At 41.6% G+C, this 27,374-nt stretch overlaps 1 protein-coding gene across 1 annotated transcript; it reads right to left on the bottom strand.

Annotated features, from left to right (window-relative positions):
- Window positions 1-1,443: 1,443 nt before the first annotated feature.
- Window positions 1,444-26,819, bottom strand: LOC123453292 (transmembrane protease serine 11G-like). Its single transcript, XM_045130161.1, has 10 exons — window positions 26,739-26,819; window positions 19,333-19,480; window positions 18,231-18,349; window positions 17,740-17,807; window positions 16,741-16,901; window positions 8,295-8,333; window positions 7,089-7,260; window positions 5,024-5,283; window positions 3,538-3,680; window positions 1,444-1,605 (listed from the first exon to the last, which is right to left on the bottom strand). The coding sequence occupies exons 1-10, from the start codon at window positions 26,817-26,819 to the stop codon at window positions 1,444-1,446; spliced, it is 1,353 nt and encodes a 450-aa protein (XP_044986096.1).
- Between the last annotated feature and the right edge of the window lie 555 nt (window positions 26,820-27,374).

Below are 27,374 nucleotides of genomic sequence, written 5' to 3'. Positions count from 1 at the left end.
CTCTTACTTTGGTATAAAATGTCAAACAAAACATCAGCACAGCAGTTATCTCCTTAACTAAATTAAGCATAAAAGGGAACTATGATTTAAATACACAGAATAAATTTGAGTCATGTATAGTACTACAAAATACTGAACAAATACACATGAAAAGGAAAAGTGTATCATATAAATGAAGCTATTTTAAAGTGATTGATTTTTTTTTATAAATACCATACCTACCTTTTTAATAGTAAATTTAAACAGTACAAACAAGGTTATAACTACAATTTTGTATTAGATGTTTTATGAACTTTACTTTGGCTTCTCATATCAGTTGTTTAAGAGTAAATTTGTACTGAGTTCTCATCCTGCAGGCCACATTTATTCTGAAGATGGCTAACAATGAAGTATTTAAACATGCACTTGAGGAGCGAGTGCACAGTCAGGTAACGCAGGACTCAGGCCTCCCTCACCTCTGGACACGGAGCTGAAAGTCACTCCCCACTGAACTCTTGCCTATTTGAACCTCCCTTTGTGTGTCTGCCTTGATGTGGGCACTGGGGAGTTGAACCTGGGTCAGCAGGCTTTGCAAACAAGTGCCTTTAACCATGCAGCTTTCTCTCTAGCCCATTTATTTACATTTGAAATGAATGAAAAGGTCAAGAAACATTGTCCTAAATTTCTGAGTATGTAAATCTATTTTAATAGAGTTCAGAACAAAAATCCTGTATTACAATATGCACATAGTTCTGCTATCATACACAATAATTTAATTATCACATGACAATACAACTTAGTTCAAATAAATTAAAATATGCTCCACTTGAGCCTACATATGAAAACAAAGCTTCATGGACAGGCTAAACCCTAATCCCAGAGCACAAAAGGGATGGACTCTCGGCCACGTAATCTCTAAGGTCCTCCTCTCTCATGTGGCGCTTCCTCCACCGCATGACAGCACTGGCCGAGACGAGGCATTACCTTGCGTGGTCAGCACGCCAGCGAGGTGGATGAGTCTTTCCTGACTACAACGGTGGGCCATGCGGGGGGGGGGGGGGGGGGGGGCGGCGCTGGGAGACAAGCAGGGAACGCCTAGACAGTCGCTTCTCGCTTGACGAAACTAGGTTGAAGTGTGAAGATGGAACAGGCAGAGGCACAACGAGGAGCCAGAGGCGCTTTTCAGGAAAGGCAGAGCCTGGCGATGCTGATGACACCTTCTGCACTCATGGTCAGCAAAGCCCATCAGAGGACAGGAAGGAGAGCCTGCCCTCTGCACTTTCTTAAGGGGAGGGCTACCACACCTCACTTGTCTGCCCCCGAAGCTTGGCAACAGTGCACATGGCAACACACACATGATTTGACAGAGACGACACATGGCAACACACACGTGACTTGACAGAGACGACACATGCCATTCCCAGCTGGCATGCGCTGGGCAGGGGCGGGTGGGGGGGGGCTGCATCAGATGCCTGCTTTAGCTCTGATCCAGTCCCTGTAATGAGTCACTCTCGTATAAATCCCAGGCTTGTTTTCTTTGCCACAGTCTATTCCCCAGCTGACGATTCCAATGAGATACCAGATATTTCTATCATCTGCAATAACCAGAGGCCCTCCAGAGTCCCCCTGGAAGGGAATAAAAATGTAATAAATAAAGGTGTGTAGGAATAAGAGTCTAACCCACATTCATACTTTCAATTGAAATATGCAAAACTAATTTTGTTACTATAACATCTGAACTTATTACTTATAGCGGGCTGAAGGGATGGCTCAGCCATTAAGGCACTTGCCTGTAAAGCAAAGGATCCAGGTTCAATTCTCCAGTACCCATGTAAGCCAGATGCACTAGGTGGTTCATGCATCTGGAGTTTGCAGTGGCTAAAGGCCCTATCATTTCTCTGCCTCTTTTTCTCCCTCAAATAAATAAATAAAAATAAAATACTAGCTGGGTGTGGTGGCACACACCTTTAATCCCAGTATTTGGGAGGCAGAGGTAGGAGGATCGCTGTGAGTTCGAGGTCACCCTGAGAATAGAGTTGAATTCCAGGTCAGCCTGGGATAGAGTGAGACCCTACCTCGAAAAACCAAAACAAAAAAATAAAAATAAAATAATGTCTTTATATGAAAAGTTATGTGAATAAGGTTACGGTTTTAGTTTTATCACAATAAAAGTTTTAGAGTTTCTTTGACTAAACAGGGACCACAAGGGGTGCCAGCTTTTAAATAAATGATTGCAAAATTCAACTGACTTTCTACCTCCTTCATGAAGCCTTTCTAACTTAGTTAGCTAGATTAAGGTTGTTCTTTGAATCAGAATCTTTATTCCAGTCACACGAATCAATAGGAAGGTGTGTTGGGATGTTGCATCAAATGTGTGTTGTTTATTCTTGAACTCATTAAAGTTCCTCTCCGAGGAGCTCTTCAGAGTCAAGATTTATCTTTATTTATTTATTTATTTGAGAGCGACAGACACAGAGAGAAAGACAGATAGAGGGAGAGAGAGAGAATGGGCGCGCCAGGGTCTCCAGCCTCTGCAAACGAACTCCAGATGCGTGCGCCCCCTTGTGCATCTGGCTAACGTGGGACCTGGGGAACCGAGCCTCGAACCGGGGTCCTTAGGCTTCACAGGCAAGCGCTTAACCACTAAGCCATCTCTCCAGCCCAAGATTTATCTTTTAACAACGGGCCCATCATTAGAAATAAGTAACATGTGATCTTTTTGCTTGTTTGTTTTGTTTCTTTGTTTTTTGAGGTAGGGTTTCACTTTAGTCCATGCTGAACTGGAATTCACTATGGAGTCTCAGGCTAGCCTCAAACTCACGGCAATCCTCCTACCTCTGCCCCCTGGGTGCTGGGATTAAAGGTGTGCGCCACCATGCCTGGCCATATGATACATTTTAAAATAAGAGAAAGAGGGTGTTTGAAGTCTTGTGCCCTTAGCTCCTCCCCTTCCTTTCTCTTCTCACTCTTCTTGGTCTCCTTCAGTGTCCGGAGCACAGAGTGAGAATGCTGCTTGAGCCAAAGTGCTCCTCCTGACGCCCTTTCCCTAGACCTCCAATCTAATGGAGGTCCCCACTCTAACGGTGCTAACTAGTGGTGAAAAGAAGGGGGTATGGGCCAACAAAAAAAGAGCATTTTCTCCTGCATAAATGCAAAAATATTTGCAAAATATTTCAAAGTCCAATGTTCAAACATCAGCGCGGCAAAACTTCACTGGCCACAGGGCTTTCTGCAGATCTGGCCTCACTGTGACGTGCAAGTAGTAGGGTAAGATGCCCAGCTGCTGGTGGTGACTGTGAATTCCTGTGCATTTGGTCCACTGCTGCTGGCTGGCTTCCTCCTCTCTGTTTCCAGTACCTTTTCCTAATCAGTGTTCTAATTTGCATCAGATGACCAGCTTTAGATGGTTTTCAATAACGAGTTAAATGAAGAGAGTATGTTACGGTTCTATATACTTACCCACAAGTTAATTTCATGAGACCGTAAGAAGTGGCGTTGGTCTACCGTCAATACGCATTCAAGAGCCACTGCTCTACCAGGGTCTGAGCTGATTCTTACCTCACAGGCATCCCGCTTTCCTGTCAAGAATCCGGCACAGATCATTCCCGAAGCAACAGCACCACCATATACCGGAACCTGGTTACACACGTCATTACTTATGACCTCTACTTCTACTTGCTGCAGAGAGTTGGGAAAGGGACCTACGGGAGGAAACAGTCAACACCTGAGGGCTTTCTGTCTTGTTGCTCTTAGAGTTAATTCTGGTGTCTCCCAAAGGACAGATCTGTGCTAACTCTGGGTTCTCACCTGGAGGACAGCATGCAGAATCAAGTTACATTGTGGGTGACTTCTATGTTACTTTTGGGTTATTAAAAATATCATATTCAATTATTGAAATAAGCACTAGAGATAGATATGAATATTCTGTTTGTTTTTAGAGGGAAAAAACTGAATTTTACCTGTGATCTTGTAGCTAAATGGGGAATAATTCTAGGTTAAACCCAAAGTATTTCTTACCACCTGTGAGAGTATATGACAGTTTATCTGGAAACCTACCTCATCATTTTGCAAAGGAGACAGATATTTTCAAAATTAAGAATCCTTTAGAAAAACAGTACTATCATAAGGAAACTTTAATAATGATGGAATCCTGTTGCTTCATGAGAAAGGTGATTATTTACTCTGAAAGTAGCTTGACTTGCTACTCAAAATAAGTGTCGGGATAAGTAACAAATAGTTAAGTAGATTGTGATTGTGTCTCACTCATTAACCACACACTTATTGATCCATGGCAATATGAAAAATCAACTGGTCAACACTGAGTAAGTCATAACAATACTTTGAGTAAGTGAGTAAGTAAGTAAATAAATAAGCATGTAAATTAAGTACTGCATACAAGAATTGAGATTCTGAGGGAAGAACAGACCTCATTAAAAAAATCCCACCAAGACATGTAGGAACTGGAGACTTACATAAAGCTCGAGTCTCGCTTGCAGTTTATTGGGCATTATAAAAGGAGTAAGATGTCATTCTTGTCAACTTGATAAAGACTTGGGCTCAAGAACAACTTCAGACCACATGGATCTGAGGGAGTCCTTGGTCTTCAATGCCAGACCAAGCACAGCTTTCAGCTTTCTTACTTGAAGGTGTTTCTGCTTAGCTGTCGGGCGGCTTATCATGACCAATGTCTGCAAGCCATGCACTTTACAAATCCTGTGTCCAGACACATTCTACACTGGAAAGACAGCTACTAACAAAAATAATCCTGGATGATTTGATACTTTAGGAAAGTTCTAAAAGGTTGCCGATAAACACATTTCAAGACCTAGTACTTCAACATGACATAAATTTCGTTACTGCATATGCATATCAGTCATAGCCAGAGTTTCCATAATTTATTATATGTGGATTTTTGTGGCATTTATCCTGGGATTTTTGATATCATTTCAATTTATGCATTCTGATTTTGTATTTTATTGATAGCTCCACTAAACGCAGGTCAGGCTTGTACTTTTTGCTGCACAGCTTTCCCGGAGATACTCACCGCTCGCTTTTAAGGCTCCCCATCCAGTGACGAACACTTTTCTCTTGGGCAACACCTTAAAAGTAGCATCTGGGAGGCAGACCCTGTGTACGTCTTCAGAGAACAGGACGGGGGTGGAGAGTTTGATCACAGCAATGTCGTCCTCATGTCTGTGGGCAGCATAGTTCTCATGCACCATGACTGACTGCACCTTTCTTCTCATCAGTGGAGGGCTTAGGGTGGTCCCAAAACTGACCGTCCACAGTTTGGGGTTTTTGTAGCTGATCACAAATTAAAAGGAGCACATAGGGTTCATTTCTGATCTAAAGTTTTCCAGAACAATGGGAAATAAATGTGGGAGAAGGGCAGCCTTTTTGATGTGATAATTGTTTGGGTCATTCCCAACCTTCTTGCTATAGGCTTCTCCCTCAGAACAGGCATGTTTTTAATTAGTTGACAACAAATTCTCCATTACAAAGTAGCTTAAATTACTCTCCTTGAGGGGGGTTTGTATTGTAGTGTTTACACACATTACTGTTGCAATTAATTATAAACATAGTACAAATCAATTTAAGAAAATATAAATAAATATCAGATAGGCTTACCTACCTCTAGTCACATAGATATATGTCTATCCATTATCCTATGCAATTATATTGGTTGTACAACTATATCAATAGATAGAGGAAGAAAGAGATAGAGATAGATAAGAAATAGAGATAAGACTGGGGCCATATGTTACACATTGGTTTTTTATGCTTATTTTCCATTAAGCATTTTATCCAGAAAATTCCCCATTTTATTTCACTTTCACTAGGGTTACTATATCTCTATTTCTCTCTCCAAAAGTGCCTGTGGTATAGAACATTCCTCCTAATTGGAATAATTTCTCCTGGAGGAAGTAGGGAGGCTCGAGGGACTAGGGATGGGAGGTCAACTCTGGGAGAGCTGAAATTTGACAAGCTGCAAGACCCCTCCCCAGGGTCACATGAGGATAAGCAACTGCTTGTGGGAGGCTCTCCGACCAGCTGAGCTGCTGCAAGTGTGTGGTGACATTTGGTATCTAAGAGAGGCAACTTCCATGAGTTGTCACCCACGCTGGGGTAGGCCTTCCATACTGCAGCTGCCTTTGAGTCACCTGAGCTCCTGTCAGCACCCTTCATCCGTGCTCTGTAAGTAACCCTGATAAACTCATCAGTTCACCAAGCTGGACTTTGGTATAATCATGCTTCTGCCTGTGGAGGCCCTAGCTGGAGTAAATAGACTTCTCTCCCCAGGGGAAAATTTGCATAACAGCACCATTTTGTAAAATCTTCCAAAAGCATGCAGTGCATAAAATATATCACCAAAGGTAAATATGTGGAATAATCAGGTATAAATTGTATGTGGATCTCAATCACACCTTCCAAGGCTCAGGGTCTAATGAGGAAGAGGTGGCAGAAAGAATGTAAGTGCCAATGGAAGGGTAGGACTCCTTACATCATGCTCCCTCCAGACATAAAATGGCCTGGATATCCATGACCTCACAGTGCCTGACACTACCTACACAAGACCATCGTAAGAGGAGGAAAAGACCATGACATCAAAATAAAAGAGAGACTGATTGAGATGGGGAGGGGATATGATGGAGAATGGAATTTCAAAGGAGAAAGTGTGTGCGGGGGAGGGTATTACCATGGGATACTTTTTATAATCATGGAAAATGTTAATAAAAATTGAGAAAAAAACCAAAAAATCAAGTAAAATACTTATACAACATCCTAAAAAATTGTATGTTGAGATGCTAATAATAGAATTATTAAACTACAATATCTTTTAAGAATACTGATGAGCAGATTTAATTTTTCATGTTGGCTTGCTTCTAGTTCAAACTGAGATGACTGGAAAACAGGTTTTCAATCAGAGCTGCAAAGTCTCTCTATTTTCTCTACCAATTCTTTCCCAAGCCTGTGGATCATGGTCATGAGTACCCTTGGCAGGTCCATGATGCTCATGAAGGAAATGAGGGAGAGGTAAGGATGACTGGGCGTGAAAGAGAGAAGAGCAGGTGACGCTGGTGACCTTGCCGGTGCAGATGAGGACTTACGTGTCAAAGCAGTGAGCAGCAGTGAGGAGCCACTCGGCGCTGATTAGAGACGCCCCGCAGAAATGAATGCCCTCCACCTGCAGGCTGGCTTGCCATGGCCAGTTGGCTTTGCTGGCAGTTTGACCATCTGCAATCCTTGCCATGGTCGGGTACTCCATTCCTACACCACAATCTGATCCAAGGGAACAAGCTGGTTATTTCCTGAGAATTAGAAACGTGCCTAGATGCGTTTGCAACATAGTTAAAGATGGACACTATAGATTTGACTTGCTTTTGGGAAATATTCATTGAAACTGACAAAGCATACATGGGGCAATAGATATTCAGATATATATTCCCATTAGCAAATCGTTAGTAACATTTAAAAAAAACCTAACACTTTTTTTGGTGTATTTTAAAAGATTTTCCTTTGAAATGAATTTATGCACATTTTCTGTCATATGAATCTTATTATGATGTACAGTAGTCTACCTCAGTGATATTTAACACTGTGAATGATCAATGTACATTATTTATTATAGATAAATATCAGTTGTGCTCTTACTTTTAAAACATAGTGATGGGCTGGAGAGATGGCTTAGCAGTTAAGGAGCTTGCCTGCGAAGCCTAAGGACCCATGTTCGGCCCTCCAGATCCCATGTTAGGCAGACACACAAAGGTGAGGCAAGCACAAGGTTGCACATGCCTACTAGGTGGTATAAGCATCTGGAGTTAGATTGCTGTAGCTGAGACCGTGGCATGCCCATTCTCTATCTCTTCTCTCTCTTTCTCTCTCACTCTCACTCTAACACACACACACACACACACACACACACACACACACACACACACCATTGTGCCACTATCATGTAAATATCAGTTTCCATATTCTGGTCAGTGGGTGATTGGATATGAAAGGGAGAAGAATGGGTGATGCTGGTTACCCTCTAAGCAAAATTTTCTACTTTAATAAAGTGAGCCAAATAAAAGTAAATACCAAATATTCAAGGACAACATTACAGAGATTATTAGCGAGTCTTATTCCAGGGAACAAAAAATATTTCTGCACAGTTTATGAAAGTATCCCAACTGTAAGTGGCTTTTCCTATGAGAGAAAATGGAGTCACACATCTATTTAGAGCTATGACCAGTGTCTGTCAAGTAGTAAACAAGCTGTGAATTCAATTCTCTGGTTTATAAACACCTGAGCGACATTTTCCCACTTACTGCTGTTTAAAATATGCTCTGCTTGGACTGCATTCATTTCTGGAAAAAGAAAAAATGAAATCAATGTCAACAGTGGAACTTTTGTAATTTGAAGTGCTGTGTGCACGGGGCATGGCTTTTCTAGTTTTGTCATAACTGCCTCGGTGAGGAGATTCCTCGTTCAAAGGCAATGGAGCAAACAAGTAAAAGGAGCCTTTGAAGTGTCTGCTCAGTGCCTCTGACCACAGGTGCACGCCAGGAAAATCCTGGCTTGTGACTATAGTTTATCGACTATAGGGAAGGATACTGTTTGTCAGAAAGGAGATTAGTTAGTGTAATAACAACTCATTCAAATATAAGTTCGGTGAGAGCGGTCCAGGGCCATTTTTCACAGTTTACCGCGTTCTGGCATTCCTCCTGCTCTCATTTGCATGGTGAATATAGCAAAGGCATTTGAAGCACCTTAGAAGCCTGGCATCGTAGGTTTGGTCCACAGATTCTCTCTGGGGAATTAAAGTCTATTAATATTCACAAGGAATCAAGATCCACAAATATTAAACATGGTATCTTGTCATTTTTTCCCATAAAACTAAATATTAAAAGACATGGTCAGTGATAGAACACATTGCTTAACATGCTCAAGACCCTGGATTTGAACCACAGCACCACATACAAAAACAGAACTAAAAAGGAATGGAAGGATGTGCAGAGGCTATATGAAAACTCTATAGCATTTTCTATAAAGGACTTGGTACCCAAGGATGACTATACTCTTTAAAAAAAAACTTTTAAAATTTATTTTATTTATGAGGGAGAGAACAAGAGAGTGTGGGGAGAGAAATGGCACACCAGGGCCTCTAGCCCTGCGTCGAACTCCAGACATGTGTGCCATTTTGTGCACATGCACAGCCTTGTACACATGTGTCACCTCATGCATCTGGCTTATGTTGGTTCTGGGAAATAAAACCTGGGTTCTCAGGCTTCGCAGGCAAGTGCCTTAATAGCTAAGCCATCTCTCTAGCACCAGGATGACTATATTCTGAAGATTATCCCCAACAAACAACTGCTGCTGATTTTGAGATGAACCTGATGTTAGAATTATCTCATGTGGAATTTGAACAGCTGTCACAAAATATTTCAGCAATCAAACTCCTCTTGAAGCACATGAAAAAAAAATTGGAAATATCAAAAAAGCAATCTATAGAAGCATTAAAAAAGAAATCTAGAAAATTATAGCAACCAGGGATGGAAGAGCCAAAATATAAGAATAGCAATGACAGTCAAACAGACTTTCTGGTGGCGTCGGCAGTGCAGGAGGTGTTGGGGGCCAGTGTCAGTGAACTTGAGGACTCCACAGCAGGAGCTTTTTCTCTCTGAAGATCAAAGTAAAAAATTATCAAAATGAACCATGCCTCTGATAGCTGTAAGACAACAGATCTAACACTGATATCATCTACTTTGTAACAGAGGAAAAAAGAGTGGGGATCAAGATGGCATGAGAAATAATGGTTCAAATAGGCATGAAAGGTCTGTATACAGACCCTTTCAAGACAATGAAGAAAGAAATGTAAGGCACAGCATTTAATTTAATTCATTTTAATTCCCATAAAAGTTCAATGTCATTCCTCACAGAACTAGAAAGAAATCCAAGAATTCATATGGGCACACAAAAACTGTAAATAGAGCCAGGCATGGTGGTGCACGCCTTTAATCCCAGCACTCAGGAGACAGAGGTAGGAGGACCCTGAGGGTTCGAGGCCACACTGAGACTACATAGTGAATTCCAGGACAGCCTGGGCTAGAGTAAGACCCTACCTCAAGGGACTTCTGGTTAATATGGCGGCGTAGTTACTATGCCAAAGCAGCCTAGAGGGGAAAAAAGACCAAAAAAAACTCAGCAAAATACACACTTTTACTAAAAAGTGAGGTGTATAGGAAATTGAAGCGGCAGCGGAGAAGTAGAAGAGATCCAGAGCATCCAGAGCCCACACAGGCTGGCAAAAGCGGCTCTGGCAGCTCTGCCAACCACTGCGGTGGCAGCGCACCAGAAAGCTGCCAGGCTCGGCTCCAGCCGCAGGAAAAGCCAGGTGCGGGCGCTTCCCTCACACCGCGCTCTCCACAACTCGGGAAACGTGAGGGGAGAGCGGCAGCGAGCAGCGGAGGAGCAGACTGTGAGGTAGAAGAACGCTTGGAGCAGCGAGACAACCAGAGCAGCTGCAGCTCCCTCCCCTCCCCCACCGCCTGAGCCCAGCTCCAGCGAACAGAGCAGCGGCCCGGGACCCGGCCACGCCAACTTGAGCCGACAGTGGGACCCAAGCAGGAGCAGAGTTCCGCAGCAACATCAGTGGCTCCGGCACCAGTAACAGCAGCCCCAGCAGTAGCAGCTCCAGTCTCGGCAGCAGCGGCAGACCCAGGAGCAGCAGACTCAGGAGCGGCAGCAGCATCAGATCCTGCGGCAGCAGCTTCAGTGGCAGCAGCGGCAGTGGACACAGCAGCAGCAGCTTCAGCAGCAGTAGTGGTTCCAGCAGTGGCAGCTACAGCAGCAGCAGAGGCAGCAGCAGCAGTGGGTCCAGCAGCAGCAGCTTCAGCAGCAGCGGCTACAGACCCAGCAGCGGCAGCTTGAGCAGCAGCAGTTCCAGCAGCAGGGGTGCTGATCTGCAGGGCCACACTTGCCAGGTTCAGTTTGCCCCGCAGGAAAAGCCAGTGCCCAGCTCAAGAAATCAGAACAGCAGCCCGACGACCCAGGCAGTAACTTGACTGAGAAGAAAATCATCCAAGGTAACTGGGATTGCACCAGGGAAGGATCTCACTTGGTTGCAAGCTGACTTGGATCCCACAACAGACCAGAAATCTTAACCGCTTTGTTGATAGAGGATCTGGTCGTTATAATAACTACTCTTGCATACATACTTGGGGCTGTTTTTGATTGAATGTGTACAGTGTTAGTTAAATTTTAGAATCTACCTGTATTTTATCCCACTCAGCCTGCTTGAATGCTCCCATAGCAGGGAAACTCAACCCATAGGAACATCTTTGTAGATACTCTGAGAGTCTTAAGAGCCACACCTAACACCTTAAGGTCCTACCCTGAAAATATATTACATCAAATCAATTGATACAGCTAAGAATACACAGCTAGCTAGAAAATCCAAGCATTAACTTAATCCAAGTGCAAAAATATATACATTATAACACAAGAAACACTAAAAAGCAAGATGATATAAATCCACCTAAAAGTATTAATGCATCAGAAATGTCCTCCAGTGAGAACGAGTTAAAGGAAATGCCTGAGAAAGAGTTCAAAAGAATGATTATAAATATGTTCAAAGAGGTCAAAGAACAAATCAAAAGAATCAAAGAAGAAATCAAAGAGGAAATCAAAGGAATCAAAGAAGATGCAGGACACCAATTTAATGAAATAAAGAAGGCAATACAAGACATAAAAAAGGAAATAGAAATAATAAAGAAAAACCAGTCAGAATTACTAGCAATGAAGAACACAGTTAATGAAATAAAAAACTGTAGAAAATATCACCAGTAGGATGGATGAGGGAGAAGACAGAATATCTAAGCTACAAGACCAGGTGACAGATCTAATACAGTCCAACAAAGAGAAAGACAAACTTATAGAAAAGTATGAGTGGGAATTTCAAGATATTCGGGACACTATGAAAAGATCCAATATAAAAATTCAGGGCATAGTAGAAGGAGAAGAACTCCACTCCAGAGGCATAGTAGGCATCTTCAACAAAATCATAGAAGAAAATTTCCCCCAAATTGGGAAAGAGGTGCCAATGCAGATACAGGAAGCCTTTAGAACCCCAGCCAGACAAAACCTGGAAAGATCCTCTCCTCTCCATATTATAAGCAAACTTCCAAACACACACACCAAAGAAAAAATATTGAAAGCAGTTAGAGAGAAAAATCAAGTTACCTACAAAAGCAAGCCGATCAGGATTACAGCAGATTATTCAACACAAACTTTTAAAGCCAGAAGGGCTTGGAGTGATATATTCCAAGTTCTGAAAGATAACAACTGTCAACCAAGGTTACTTTATCCTGCAAAGTTATCCATTCAAATAGATGGAGAAATACAGACATTCCATGACAAAAGCAGGTTAAAGGAGTATTTGAAGACAAAACCAGCTCTACAGAAAATACTTGATAGAATCCTCCATGCTGAATAAAAGGAAAAGCACACATATAAGGAACCTAGAAAAAACAAGCAATACTTAAATACTAGTTAACAGAAGAGAGCACAGGTAGAACCGGAACCACAGAAAAAAAAAAAAAGGCAAACATAAATGCACACCTTTCAATAATATCTCTTAATATCAACGGCCTCAATGCCCCAACGAAAAGACATAGGTTTGCAGACTGGGTTAAAAAGCAGGATCCTACAATTTGTTGTCTCCAAAAAAAAAAAAAAAAAAAAAAAGAACCAAAACAAAAAATAACAAATAACAAAAACAAAACAAAACATCAACAACAACAAAAAATACCAAAATACAAAAACAAAAAAACTGTGACTAACCAAAACAACCCTAAGGAGAAAGAACCCATCTGGATGTGGCCTAAGGCCTGACCTCAAATCACACTACAGAACAATCATGAGAAAGACAGAATGGTACTGGACTGATGGAACAATCACACAGCTTTGACCATATGATTTTTTTTTTTTTTTTTACAAAGGAGCTAAAAGTAGTGGAGAAAGGATAGCCTATCCAGTCGGTGGTGTTAGCAAGGCTTGATATCCACCTGCTACAAAATAGAACTGCACCCACACCTCTCATGCTATAAAATCAGATCCACTTGGATCCAAGACTTTAAAACTGAAATGCCAGCTGGAGGGATGGCTCAGCGGTTAAGGCACTTGCCTGCAAAGCCTAAGGGCCCAGATTTGATTCCCCAGGACCCACGTAAGCCACATGCACAAGCGCATCTCGAGCTTGTTTGCAGTGGCTGGAGGCCCTGGTGCACCCATTCTCCTCTCCCCCCTCAAATAAATAAAGCAATTTTAAAAACCTGAAATGTTCAAACTCATAAAGAAAACACTTCATAATATGGGCACAGGCAAGAACTTTCCAAAAGGGCTCCAATAGCTTGGGAAATAACCTTAGAATTGACAAATGAATCTGCATTAAATTAAATTAATTAAATTTCTTCACAGCAGTAGGAACTGTGAACAAAGTGAGCAGACAGCCAGCAGAAGTATCACTTGCAGGTTTGGCAATTGTGAGTTAGGGAACAGCCTGGACTCTCTTGCTGTTTCTCTTTCTCTCTCTCTCTCTCTCTCTCTCTCTCTCTCTCACACACACACACACACACACACACACACACACACACACACACACACACACAGAGAGAGGTGAACAAACAAAATTGAAAATCATGTCTTAACTATATACCATCTATAAGCAATTCATTTCCTATGTCTCTATTATCTTATAGCCCCCAGAGGCTTTGTTCATTTTGACTTTCCTGCTTGGGTCTTCAGGCAGAGCGAGTCCCGCTGTGCGGTCAGCAAGCTCACGGATGCCACCCAGCAGGCTTGTTTCTGTGACTGCTACTGCTCTTCTTAATATCTAGTGCTCCCATTTCTCCTCACTTAACTTTCCATGGTTTTTATTACTTTTTTTGCTTTGTTGATTTTTTTTTATTTTTTTCATTTGTTTCAAGAAGAGTTTTATGTGATTTCCTAAGTGTTTGCCAGCTTTTCAAATTCCATAGCAAATATTTCCAACATCATGTTCACCTAAAAATCAGCATTAACAATTTCTTCGGAATAATATTCAGCATACAGTCATCTTCTGGTATCAAATTCCTTATATAAAATGGCATGAGTTTTTTATATAAGTCACTCCTGGAAAAGCCACATTCTTTTGAGACACCCATTCACATGTTCTTTCAGTAAGCTTGTCCTGAGTCCTAACCCTCAACACAAGTTGAAAACAAAATGAAATCACACACAACAGGTCCTTTGTCCACACATGGTAACACTGGGAACCAACAACAGAAAGATAATGAGGAAATCTCCTAATATTGGGAATTTAAACAGTGCACTATTAAAGAATTCAGACTGCTGGAGAGACGGCTCAGTGGCTAAAAGAAGTTGCTTGCAAAGCCTGTTGGCCTGCGTTTAGTTCCCGAGTACCCAGGCAAAACCAGATACCCAAAGTCTCTGGAGTTTCGTTGCAGAGGCAGAAGTCATGGCATATTCACACTGCCTCTGTCTCTTTCTCTCAGATAAATAAATTATTTTTTAAAAAGAAGAGTTAATGGATCCAAAAGGAAATTTTATCAAAAATAAAAACTTACATGGAATAGAATGAGTCTGAAAAGTAAATAAAAAAAGACATTATGGCTATATGCACACTGTATACATAACCAAGAATAATAAAACGTCATGAATTTCTAAAAGAAAAAAAAAAGCACGTGGCACCATGCCTGGCTCTCACTATCTAACTTTCATGCATCCTTTTATATCCTTTCACTGCTACCTGTCAAATGCAATCTGCGCTTCTTTCCTGGATTGCTGAAAGTATTAAGCACATTGGTAAAGGTAAATGCATTTGGATTGTGTACTGCCAAGTCAAGTTAAACAAGAAAAAAAAAAGAACACTCTGTATTTTCTGCCTCCTTTCAGAGACTGAGTAACATAGAGGGAAAGGTCAAACATCTTAACAAACGCCAGTTTCCCCCGTGCTGAACTCTGTGACAAGCTTCTGCATGTGCCTGTGAGGGCGGGGGCCACATTTTCTGTATTAAAGGAATTTCATCCTCTTGTCAGGAGAGCTGAATGAGAAACACACAAATCATTCCCAAACACCTCTGTGGAGCATGGAGGGCACAGGAAGAGCTACTACCTGAGGGGCCTTTTAAAATTTAATTTAATTTTACTTTACTTTATGTTATTTTATTTTTGTTTTCTGAGGTAGGGTCTCACTCAGGCCCAGGCTGATGTGGAATTCACTATGGAGTCTCAGGGTGGCCTCGAACTCACAGCGATCCTCCCACCTCTGCCGAATGCGGGGATCAAAGGCGTGCGCCACCAAGCCCGGCTCCTGGGGGGCCTTTTAACTGGAGAGCGGAATGTCTCCATGCAGGCAGGCTCCGATGGGCAGTGGAGGGCCTAGTGGTGGACACTCTGCATGGGCAATAATGACGGGGACCTCGACACCCCACCCCATCCCGCGAAGCACCCCAGCCCCAGTAAAACACAGGTGTGAAAATGTGGGTGTGGTAAGTCCTGAAGTAACGCGTTTGAGTTTCTAACAGCCGTCTTAATAAGAGCTCAACATGCTCGTGTCCTCGACAAGGCCTCTCCCGGGGGGCCTCTGCTGGCCCTGCTGCGTCCCGTCGGCTTATCCGCGGACACCTCTTGTTCTCACTGTCAAGCTATCTGTTCTTGCTTCTGACTTTGGTCAAACCTGTAGTGTAATTTTTTTTTCTCTCAATATATTACAATCACTTTAACCATCCGAAACAGTTTTGGATGAAAGTCCTGGGGAAAGATATATTGGTAAATGGAAAATTTCCATTAACCTTTTAATCTCATTTCATATTCTACCAAGTTGTTATGAAATACAACTTCAAGGTTAATTCATAGGTTGACAGTAGTCTGTGAATTGTAATTTACTTCCTCTAATATCATATCCCAAACATCTAACCTCTAACTCTTTATGTCTGTGTTGAAAATGAAATAGTGTCACGAGCCCCAGGCACATCTTATCAGAGCGTGGTATCTGTCTTCTACGACTGCCAGTCACTCCACGTCCTGGGCCAGTCCCATCCTGTGCTGGAGGCAAGAAACAGTCACCTAAAATGCCACATCTTCATCTTGAGCTCACGTTTGTGGCTCATCCATTCCACACCTTCTCATTACGGATTCGGATCAGAGAAAGCATTGTAAAAGAAAGAGCCAGGCCGCACAAATGACTGCTTCAGTCGCCAAGTGGCAGTTTGGATCACACAAATACTTACTTAGTTCAAATGCACTGACCCTTTTTAAAAGAGAAGAGATACCAGGTCAGGGAAGAGGCTAAGCACTTAAAGTTGCTTGCTTACCAAGCCTGCTTGCCTGGGTCTGGTTTCCCAGCACCCATGTAATACCAGATGCCCAAAGTGGCACATGCAACTAGAGTTCATTTGCAATGGTAGGAGGCCCTGGAGAGCTCATTGTCTGTCTGTCTGTCTGTATCTCTCTCTCTCTCTCTATCTCTGAGTCTCTCTCTCTCCCTGCTCACAAATAACTTTTAATTAAAAAAGAAGAAATACTAAATACCATTTGAGTAATCATGCAACACTTATCTTATACTTATTTCCATAGTACCCAAAGGAAAGCAATCTTTGGCATTGACTGTTTAACAAGTAACTCAGAGACTTAAAGTGAAAAGTGGTTTCATTTTCTGGTGTTCATGAGAGGATTGTTAATATCATTACCAAAAATAAAAATTGCATTTCTTGCCTCTAAGATAAGGTAATGAATTATCTATTTTCAGGAAGCTGGGAGTGGATCTCAACTTCTTGTGCAAAACGTTACCGGCTTGTCCTTTCAAGGTGTCTGCTTTGTTAGATGGAAACTTAAATTTAAATAATACATCTGCTTTCAAGCCATCATTGCTTGGCCTGAAAAACAAAGAAAGTGTGAGGTCAAAGCCATGTTAATTATTTTAATATCATATTATTAATATTTAAATATTACTTGTATGTTAAAGAAAGTAAAGCATAAATATATATTTTATTGGCATGATTTCCATTTTTCACATGTGACACAAGTGTTCATTCCTGAATTATATAAGAGTTGGTCACAATCAGGAAGTGAGATTGAGCTAACAATTATGAAACTTTATTTTTCAGGAAAAATAAATGCAAAGTGTTTTTAAAATCCAACTTTGTGTATGTTATATATATGTATACATACATATGTGAATATAGACTCTCGTGATTTAGATATTCATAGTAGTTATTATAAAAGTAAGTAAAATTGAAAGGTAATTAATAATTGAAGCAATCTTCACTTGAAGTGTAAAGTCTTAAAAAAGGACAATGAAATATATTTCAAGATTACTCAAGAAGCTTTCTCTATCTTAATAATCTCTAAAGGGGCTGGAACAACAGAACAGGGGTGAAAGACACTTGCTTGCAAAGCCTGATGCCCTGGGTTCAATTCCTCAGTTTCCCAGTACCCATGTAAAATCAGATGCACAAAGTAGTTCATGTGTCTAGGGTTCATTTGCAGTGGCAGGAGGCCCTGGTATGTCCATTCTCTCTTTCTGTCTACCTCTCAAATAAATAAATATTCTTTAAATAAATAAATACTCTCTATAGGAGCCATGACAATATATTATGCTAGATTTCTTTTTGTATAGTCAAGATCTTTAGATTTTGCCCACAGAGAAAAGAGATAAAGAATAACTATATTATACAAAGTTGGCTTTTTCTCATACAAATTAGTTGTGGTTACCTAAAGTTAGCAACATGTGATTTGATGTAATGATGGTTTAAACTGGATCTTAGAAATATTCCATCTATCTGAGAAAAGAAAAAAGAACAGAACTTTATTAAATATTATTCTGTACATTTAATATAATGCTTATTTGAAGCCTACTGTTTTATAAATATCATCAACCCGTCTTCCAAAAGCTAATTTGAGCATACTCCTGTTGTAATAAAGCCAGCCCTGTAATGTGAATAACGGTCACCTATTCAAAAATGACCAGCACAAAAAGGTGAATTGAATATTTCAATATCAGTTATGAAATACACAATGTCAGTGGTGCAGAGATAAGTATCTGTGAAAGATCTGTGTGTGTGTGTGTGTACCCATCACCCACTCATCCAACATCTTCAGACTCTGTAATCCTCACAGGTGTGACTGAAAGATCAGTTCATGTCCCTACCCAATTCCAATGTCCAATGTCCAATGTCCAGTGATGCTTGGAAAGTGAGACGTACCTCATCACTGACCTCTTCCTTCAGGTCAGTCCTGCGTTTTGACTGTTCCACAGACAGTTCAGGGTCGTATGCAACACTTGGGATCTGGAAGGAGGTCTGATAGTAGTGAATCTTCTGACCTGGAAAGAACAAGAAAGAATGATTTCCTGTGTGTAAGCATAAGAAGTCGACAATATTAAAAGAACAACAACGAAAAGGAATTGCTATGATTCGAACATAGTGTATCCCCTGAAGGTCTGTATGCTGGAAGCTTGGCACCTAATATGGAATTGAAAGATGGTGAGACCTTGAAGAAGGGAACTTCTCGGGTCATCACTGACCAGAGGCTAATGCTGACCATGAAGGGCGAGTTAGTTCTTACAGGAGTGGATCAGTTCCTGAGCAGCCTGGCCCTTTCCTTGCCTCTTGCTTCCTGTGTTGCCATAAGTTGTCCAGCAGCACCACACACCTATGGCCTGCTTTCCTGTCACAACGCTGACCACCACGTGTGATGGATACAGATGCAGGCATTCAATGCAGCCTCCAGGACGAAGAGCCAAAGCAAATCCCCAGCTCCCTTTCCTCAGAAAGTACCCAGGTGCAGGCATTTTGTTATAGCCACACTAAACTGACTGACAGTCATGCGATAGATACACTTCTGAAAACTAAACACCTAGTAGCTGTAGCAATATATTCCTCTAGCCTTTCCTTAAGATCATGTATTCATAGTCACCATGGTTGTCAACTGTGTCTTGGCACAATCACTACCTGATAGTGAAAAGTCATAACTTTAAGCTATTAATGAATGGAAAATACAATACATCCTTGTAAGTTGACATGAAAATTAAAAATTATGCTACAATAAACTTCAGCTACCAGCATACTGAATATTATTATGCAATAAAATAACATGGCAACTGAATTTTTGTTTTACTAAAGAGATGATATTATATGAACCATATGAGGTTTTCACTGCTAGAAATAATTTTTATTCATAAAAGATTATTTCTTAAACTTATTCAAGTGAAAACTTAACTCTTCAGTAGGAGAAAATATTAAGGTTTAGAAATATATGGAGTAAGTCTTCAAATTTCCTAAGTCATACAGTGAGACAGGTACTTACCATATGCCAAAAAATAAACAAGACCAATAGTCACTGCCAGGGCCAACAAAACAGCTGTGACAACAGAAGCAACTGCCCACGGGGCCCAGGAATTCGGTCTTCTACGCAGGACCCCAGGTCTGTTGAGAGGAAATGCATATGATAGGGGCTAGAGAGATGGCCTGGCAGTTAAGGGGCTTGTCTCTGAAGCCCAAGGACCGAGGTTGAATTCTTCAGAACCACATAAGACAAATGTACAATTTGCAATGGCTAGATGTTCTGGTGTACCCTTTCTCTCTCTCTCTCTAATAAATAAATAAAATTAAAATATTTAAAAATACAAATAGGACTTTACCACTATTTTTGACAATATTTTTTTCTTTTTATGTGCTTAAAAAAAATTGAAGGAGCCTTTTTTATATGAGAGGCGGAGAAAGAGAGAGAAAGACTTGGTGCACCAGGGCCTCCAGCCACTGCAATTGAACTCCAGACATGTGCGCCACCTTGTGGCATGTGCGACCTTGTGCACTTTTGTCACCTCGTGTGTTTGGCTTATGTGGGACCTGGAGAGTTCAACCTGAATTCTCAGACTTCCAGGCAAGCAACCTAACAGCTTAGTCATCTCTGTAGCCCTAGATAACCTTCTTTAAAAAAATTATTTATTTGCAAGGAGAGAGAGAGCAAGGAAATGAGAGTGTGAGAGGTGCACCAGAATAAACTTCAGACACAGGCGCCATCTTGTGCACCTGGCTATGTGGGTGCTGAGGAATCAACCTGGGCTGTCAGGCCTTGCAAGCAAGAACCTTTAACCCCTGAGCCATCTCTCTAGCCCTAGATAATTATTAAATGTATTTTTTTGAAAAGTTAGAAAAAAAGCTATCAGAAATGATAGCTTAACATTATATTTTAACTTCAGAGAAAATCAGTATAAATTACAGCTGACTTCTACATATATTTTCTGGTCAATGATGACCAATGTTCTGAGCTTGGTACATTAACTAGTATATGTTTGGTTGATGTGCCTTAGATCACAATGGCCCTTGGAAGGTGATGGAATCTTGGCCTTTCTTCTTTTTCTGCTTAAAGACATGCAATGGTTCACAAATTACTGAAATATCTAAAGTGTATGTTAAGAAATTCACTTATAGCATTAGTTTTATTGGAGTTGTGTTTTTTAAATTTTATTTTTGTTTATCTGTTTATGAGAGACAAAGAGAGAGAGAGAGAGAGTGGGCATGCCAGGGCCTCCAGCCACTGCAAACAGACCCATGTGCCACCTTGTGCATCTGGCTTATGTGGGTCCTGCAGAATCAAAACTGGGTCCTTTGCAGGCAAGTGCTTTAACTGCTAAGCCATGCCCCCAGCCCTGGAGTCATTTTTCTTTTGTTTCATATATATATATATATATATGGTTTCATACCTTTATGCATAATCTCATAGCAACCTTACAGAGGACATGTAATTTGTAATGCATTTAAAGGACATCTTAATCAGGATAGAATTAAGTAAATGACAAAGCTGAGAACTATAAAGAAAAATAATTAGTAGAAACACACAAATATCTTTAATATAATGAATAAACATATAAATATTGATAATTTAGGACTTTGGCTCTAAGAACTCTGGTATGTTATAATGAGTAGTGATAATACCATTTCAAACCTGTTTTAATTGAGGAAATATAACATAAATTTGGGTGAAAACATGACAAGAATAGTATCAGTATTGTGTAAATATGGTCATTAGCATAAAAGTGTCATGCAAATGACTGATATTTGTTACAAACAAGATAACAAAGTATTCTCATCCCAGTAGCAGGGTCCAGAGTCTAACAGTAAAAGCTGAATGATTATATAATTACGACAAGGTTCAGATAAGGCTAACATGGTTGTCCAGGGAGATCTAACCCATAGGAGACCTGGGCAAGAATATGGTTCTGAGGTCCAGTGTACTTTTTGGCCTGTGAAATTACACATGAATGAGAAGGAGTTACTTCCCTTGGGATCTGCACCTCTTAATGTGAAGGTGGAGAGTGGTTGCTAGCTAAGTAATTGACAAAATGAGTTGAGTAAGCCCTTTGCACAACAATGTCCTGGAAGGGATGGAGATGCTCCTAATGTCCTTGGATCCAGGCAAAGGACAATGTACCCAGAACCATCACCTTGAATTCTGCTACCACTAGTTCTGAGTTCAGATTTATTAACTAATACCACTTTTCACTGGTGGCAAGAGAAAGGCATTACAATTAGCAATTTCCAGAAGTACTGTGTTAGTTAATTTTGCATTCTTGTGACAGAATCCATAACAGACTCCCTAAATGTAACATCATCGGGGGAAAAAGCTTGTAAAACATTCAAAGCACAACACTGCACCCCTGTCCCTCAAAGGCTCATGGCCATTTCATAATGCAGAATGATGGAGTCCAACTTCAAGCGTTCACATAGTCTTAACAGTTCTAACACTGTTCAAAAGCCCAAAATTCAAGTCTCTTTGGAGACTCAAGTCTTAACTGCAAGTCCCTGTAAAAGTAAAAAAGAAAATTATATGCTTCCAATACACAGTGTTTCAGCGGAAATACTACTATTCCCAAAGGAATAAGTGGAGGATTGCAAGGAAATATTGGATGAGAGACAGACTGGAAAACAATAGGAAAAATCCTCTACCTTGAATCCCTGGTCTGTGGTATCATGTTGTGAGCTCCAGGGCATCGGGCTAGCCCTGCCCTTTCATCCTCTCTTAGATCAGTTCTACTTGGACTGTGCAGGTTTCCTTAGCAGATGTCCAAGTTTCTGGCATCTCTAACTACCTACAATTTGGGATGACCATCATAGCTCCACACATATTTATGTCAGGGAATGCCTTCCACGGAGAATCAGCATGTCCCATGCTGCCTACTCTCGGAAACTTTCCTTGAAAGTCTGGGTTCAGGCCTCCACGAAGTTGTAACTTGTATTCTGCATGCCCACAAAATTAGCGTCACTTGGATGCCACTAGGATCTGCCGCCAGCCAAAGAATCGAGAAGTGGATAGAACCCCGTGTGCCCTGGTTGATCTGCCTGTGGGGATTACTCAGCTGAACTTGAGCCAGCAGGGCAGCCCCGAGTGTCTGTATGTAGAAGCCAGAAGCCCTCTCTGGTCAAAGGAATGACTTCAGCTGGGTTTTCAGGCTTATACCGCAGCCTTGGATAAGGTATCAGCCTCAAGACATCTCCTGCAGTCCTGTGAAAATCGCAAAGGCTCTTCTTAGTGGTGAGAACCTCTAGCAATCTCCTGTGTTAGCTTCTTTTGCATTGCTCTCATAGGACACCCAGTTTAACAACTTGATGAAAGAAAGGTGATTTTGGCTCACATTTTCAGGGGATTTAAGCCCATCAAGGCAGGCAGGCATGGGGGTAAGACTCAGATCAAGCCCGTGGAAGCATGTGGCCAAGAATAACTTCATGTTGTGATAGACTGGTGACAGCCAGTGAAATTGAAAGGAGGGACCAGGTGTAACTTTTTATTTATTTATTTGAGAGATGGAAAGAGGGAAAGAGGGAGAGAGAGAGAGAGATTGAGAGAGAGAGAAATGGGCACTCCAGGGCTTCCAGCCACTGCAAATGAATTCCAGATGCATGCACCACCTTGTGCATCTGGCTTACGTGGGTCCTGGGGAATTGAACAGAGGTCCTTTAGCTTTGCAGGCAAACGCCTTAACTGCTAAGCCATCTCTCCAGCCCCCGGTGTAACTTTTAAATGTCTATTCCTGATGACCAACTTCTGCTATGTAGGTCCTACCTTGAAAAGGAAGAACACCATTGAAAGTGCTAGAGATTCAAAGTCACTGAGATGCCGTCTCCTATGTCCAAGTGGCATCGTCTAGAGCCTCATGAGGTATTTACTGTAACATGCTACGTATCATCATGGCAAAAATGCAGCATGATCAGAGATGAGGGGAGAGAAAATGCCTCAGAGGATTTGATGGCTTAGGAGATGGAATTATTTTTTAAATTTATTTTTGTTTATTTTTATTTATTTGAGAGCAACAGACAGAGAGAGAAAGAGGTAGAGAGAGAGATAATGGGTGCACCAGGGCCTCCAGCCACTGCAAACAAACTCCAGATGTGTGTGACCCCTTGGGCATCTGGCTAATGTGGGTCCTGGGGAGTCGAGCCTCAAACCGGGGTCCTGAGGCTTCACAGGCAAGCACTTACCTGCTAAGCCATCTCTCCAGCCCAGAGATGGAATTATTTGACAAGAGTGGCTTGTGCCTCAGGAAGAAGGAACAGCAGGAACAAAGAAAAAGTGACATGAAAACTTAGGGTATATATAAGAAAACAGTATAGGAATGACAGCTAAAATTAATGCAATTATTTATTAGTTAACCAAATAAGTATTTATTCAAAATTACTATATGTAGGGGCTGGAGAGATAACTCAGCAGTTAGGTGCTTGCTTGCAAAAACTAATGACCTGGGTTCGATTTCTCAGTACCTATAGGGGAATATAGAGAAGCTTTAATTGCTCTCCCTTTAGAAGAATGTATGGAGGAGAATGGCATACATTAATTACTACCAGAATTACAGAAAATTTTGAAGATAATTTTAGAAAAAGAATAATGATTCACTTTCTGAGAATATAATGGCTGAAAACATAATGTCTTAGAAACTTAAAAAGGACTGTCTTCCTCCATGAGTCAGATGAAGGAAACAATCTAATAGTTTGTTTTGAAACAAATGTTCATCTTTAAAAGGATGTGGCTAGTTGCTGAGCATTCCATGTCTAACTCTAGAAATATTGCCATGACTTATGTATGTGTCACAGGTGAGAAATGTTTCCAGTTTATTTCCTTAGCCATACAAACACACTGCAAAATGTTTAAAATAGTTAGCTCCCCATTCGTTTAAGTGACTTAGGTGGCAATTAATTTCAATATCTGTTCTAGACAGGTGGAAGTTTGGCCCTTTCACGTGCCTGGTAAATATTTACCTAGAAAGTATAAGGACGGGTCATAAGGTGAGAGACAGTAACACGTTATTTGGAACACACCATCAGAGGGTTCTGTTGAGGAAATATGACTTCATCCATGGCAGAAAGATATGAAACTAAACTACCTGGATCCCAGGTGTGGCAGTTTGATTCAGGTGTCCCTCATAAATTTAGGTGCTCTGAATGCTAGGTTCCCAGCTGATGGAGATTTGGGTATTAACGCCTCCTGCAGGCGGGGTATTGTGGGTCCAGCCCAAAGATGAAAGAGAGCATTTGGGCTCTGGAGTCCTGCCTGCTGAAGGTTTGGTGCTGGCTGCTTTCGGCGCTTGCTGGCTGTGGTGGTTTCTGGCTCTGTGCTTGGTTTCACGAACTCGAGCCGGCTCCATGCACCACTGGTAGTACTAACCCTTGGATCCTTAAGCTGAAATAAATCCTGCTCCTTCCATAAACTGTATCTGATCAGAAGTTCATCCCAGCATAGCGTTCATGATGTCGATTCTAATTTTAACAGACATTAATAACACTCATAAAATTGGTTATATAGGCACAAATATATAAAAGACTAAATGAGGTTGGTGCTTTCTTTTTCTTGTTCTGACAAGTTCTGTGTCATGTTTTCATAATGCCATATTTTGCAAATAAGAAAGATATAATATTTCACAACTGGAAAGTTGGCTCAAGTCATAATTAAGATGTGATTAATATAACTGATGTTATAGTAGCTAAGAGTTCAAAGAGTAAGCAAGGTCAGGGAATGCTAACCCTTTGGCACTCTAGGCAGTAAGACAAATTGACCTGAATTTCCACTGGAAAATATTCCTCAAAGGAAGTTCTAGAATAGAGAGAGGGAGCATGTATGTGCGTGCCACTGCAGACATCCAGCCAGAGAAATTCCTCCTCCACCATCCCTCCCAAAACTGTTTCAGAGATTTGGGGTGGAAATTCCATTTTCCTGCTTTCCCTAAGATACTTTTCTTTTTAAAAATATTTTCTACTTATTTATTTTACAGAGAGAAATGGGGGGCGGGGAGAGAGAGGGGGAGAGAGAGAATGGTTGTTCCCGGGTCTTTAGCCACTGGAAATGAACTCCAGATGCATGTGCCACCTTGTGCATTTGTCTAATGTGGGTCCTGAGGAGTAGAACCTGGGTCCTGTGGCTTTGCAGGTAAATGCCTTAACTGCTAAGCCATCTCTCTAGCCCTCCCTAAAGTACTTTTCATTAAGAATCATTCATGCTTATTCATCTCTCCTTCCACTGTCACTAAAATCTTGACCTCAGGAAACCAGAGCTTGTTTTGAAATTTTCAGCATGCACAAATGCATAATTGGCAAATGCTTTATAATGAACAAGTCCTCTCGTTACTCGATCTGACTATTTTGAATCAGTTTTTGTTTGTTTGTTTGTTTAAAAAGTAAAATTTGAAGCTTGGAAAGAAAGTCAACCAAGATCCCTTGAGTCAGAAAAAAAAAAAAATTGAAAAACTATTTGAAATAGCTGGAGAATTCAAATGATGTCAAAGAAGGAAGAGTCACGGAGGATCCTGGCTTGGATGTCTCAGAGAAGAGTCACATCTGAGTAAACACCATCGGAGGCCACTGCCTTTCTGCCTTTCTCTCTTTGCCATATATTTTTTTTAATTTTTATTTATTTATTTATTTGAGAGCGACAGACACAGAGAGATAGACAGATAGAGGGAGAGAGAGAGAATGGGCGCGCCAGGGCTTCCAGCCTCTGCAAACGAACTCCAGACGCGTGCGCCCCCTTGTGCATCTGGCTAACGTGGGACCTGGGGAACTGAGCCTTGAACCGGGGTCCTTAGGCTTCACAGGCAAGCGCTTAACCGCTAAGCCATCTCTCCAGCCCTCTCTTTGCCATATTTTATTCAACATTGTTATCAGTATAGTATATACAGCATCTCTCATTGGCCTGGGCTTACCAAGTAGTCTAGACTGACGGGCAGGAAGCTTCCGGGCTCCACCAGCCTCCGCCTCCCCGGCGCTGGGATTACAAGCCTGCGCCACCATTCCTGACATTTTTATGTGCGTTCTGGGAATTGAACTCAGAACTTCATGTTGGCAAGGCAAGCTCTTCTATCCCCCCAGCACCTCCTGCAGCCGGTCCCCAAAGCAAAAGCAAAGGTCTGTAAACGCATGCATGAGGTCCGTCTTTACTGCCCAGCACCGCAGAACACCTGAGATCGTTGCTAAGAACATTATGAATGAGGCGCGTTGCCCCCTGCCCTGAAGCCCATGAGCTGGGCAGGAGAGCAGATGCCCATGTCCACGGCATAAGCTTTGCGGAGTGGCAGGAGGTCAGAGGCCGGGGGCAGGAGAGGCGGGCGCTTAAGTGAAGGGAAGGGTCATCCCTTTAGCAATGCTCTGAGATTTGAACTCAGGGAAGAGCAGCCAGGTGGCAGTGAGTCCTGGGAGCCGGCCAAGAGCGAGCCTGTTGAGTCCCACAGGAAATGTGAGCGTGGTGGCTGGTGGGCAATGAGGCTTGGCCACAGAGAAAGATGAAACCGTGGTGTTTCTGGCGGTCATCGCGGGGAGCTGTGAGGGAGGCACTACACATTTTAAATGTGTGTGAGGCACGATAAAGCAGCATAATCCCACGGCCCCTCCATACACTTATTCTCTGACACGCTCTCAGATATGTAAACCTTCTTCCTTTTGTACAATCATCTCCTTAAAAATCCAAAAAGTAGTTAAAAACAATGTTCCACATATCTAGGATTTCCAGGAATGTGTTTGGGAAAGAACCTGTAAATATTCTCATCTTTTTTTCTTCTGTGAATTCAGTACTACTAACCCCACTGACCCCTAGTGCTTCCTGCCCATCCTGCTAACTTAATTTCTCTTTCTCCCAGTGGGAGAAACAATTTTTCCTACCTTCTCTTCTCAAATCTCCAAGACCCGCTCCTTCATCCTCAACCTCAGCTGGCTTTGAAATAACCCTAATACAGCTTCTACAACTCCTGGGAAGCCAGAAGAAAGAGCCATCAGGAGGTAGTGGACCTGACATCTAACACGTCTGCTGTGCCTTGTCATGCCTTTTGAATCTCTTATTGCTGTGCCCATATCTTCTGCTTCTCCTCT

The sequence above is a fragment of the Jaculus jaculus genome, chromosome 11 (genome assembly GCF_020740685.1).
Source record: "Jaculus jaculus isolate mJacJac1 chromosome 11, mJacJac1.mat.Y.cur, whole genome shotgun sequence".
Lineage (NCBI taxonomy): Eukaryota > Metazoa > Chordata > Mammalia > Rodentia > Dipodidae > Jaculus > Jaculus jaculus.
This window is presented reverse-complemented; position numbering and strand designations above follow the sequence as displayed.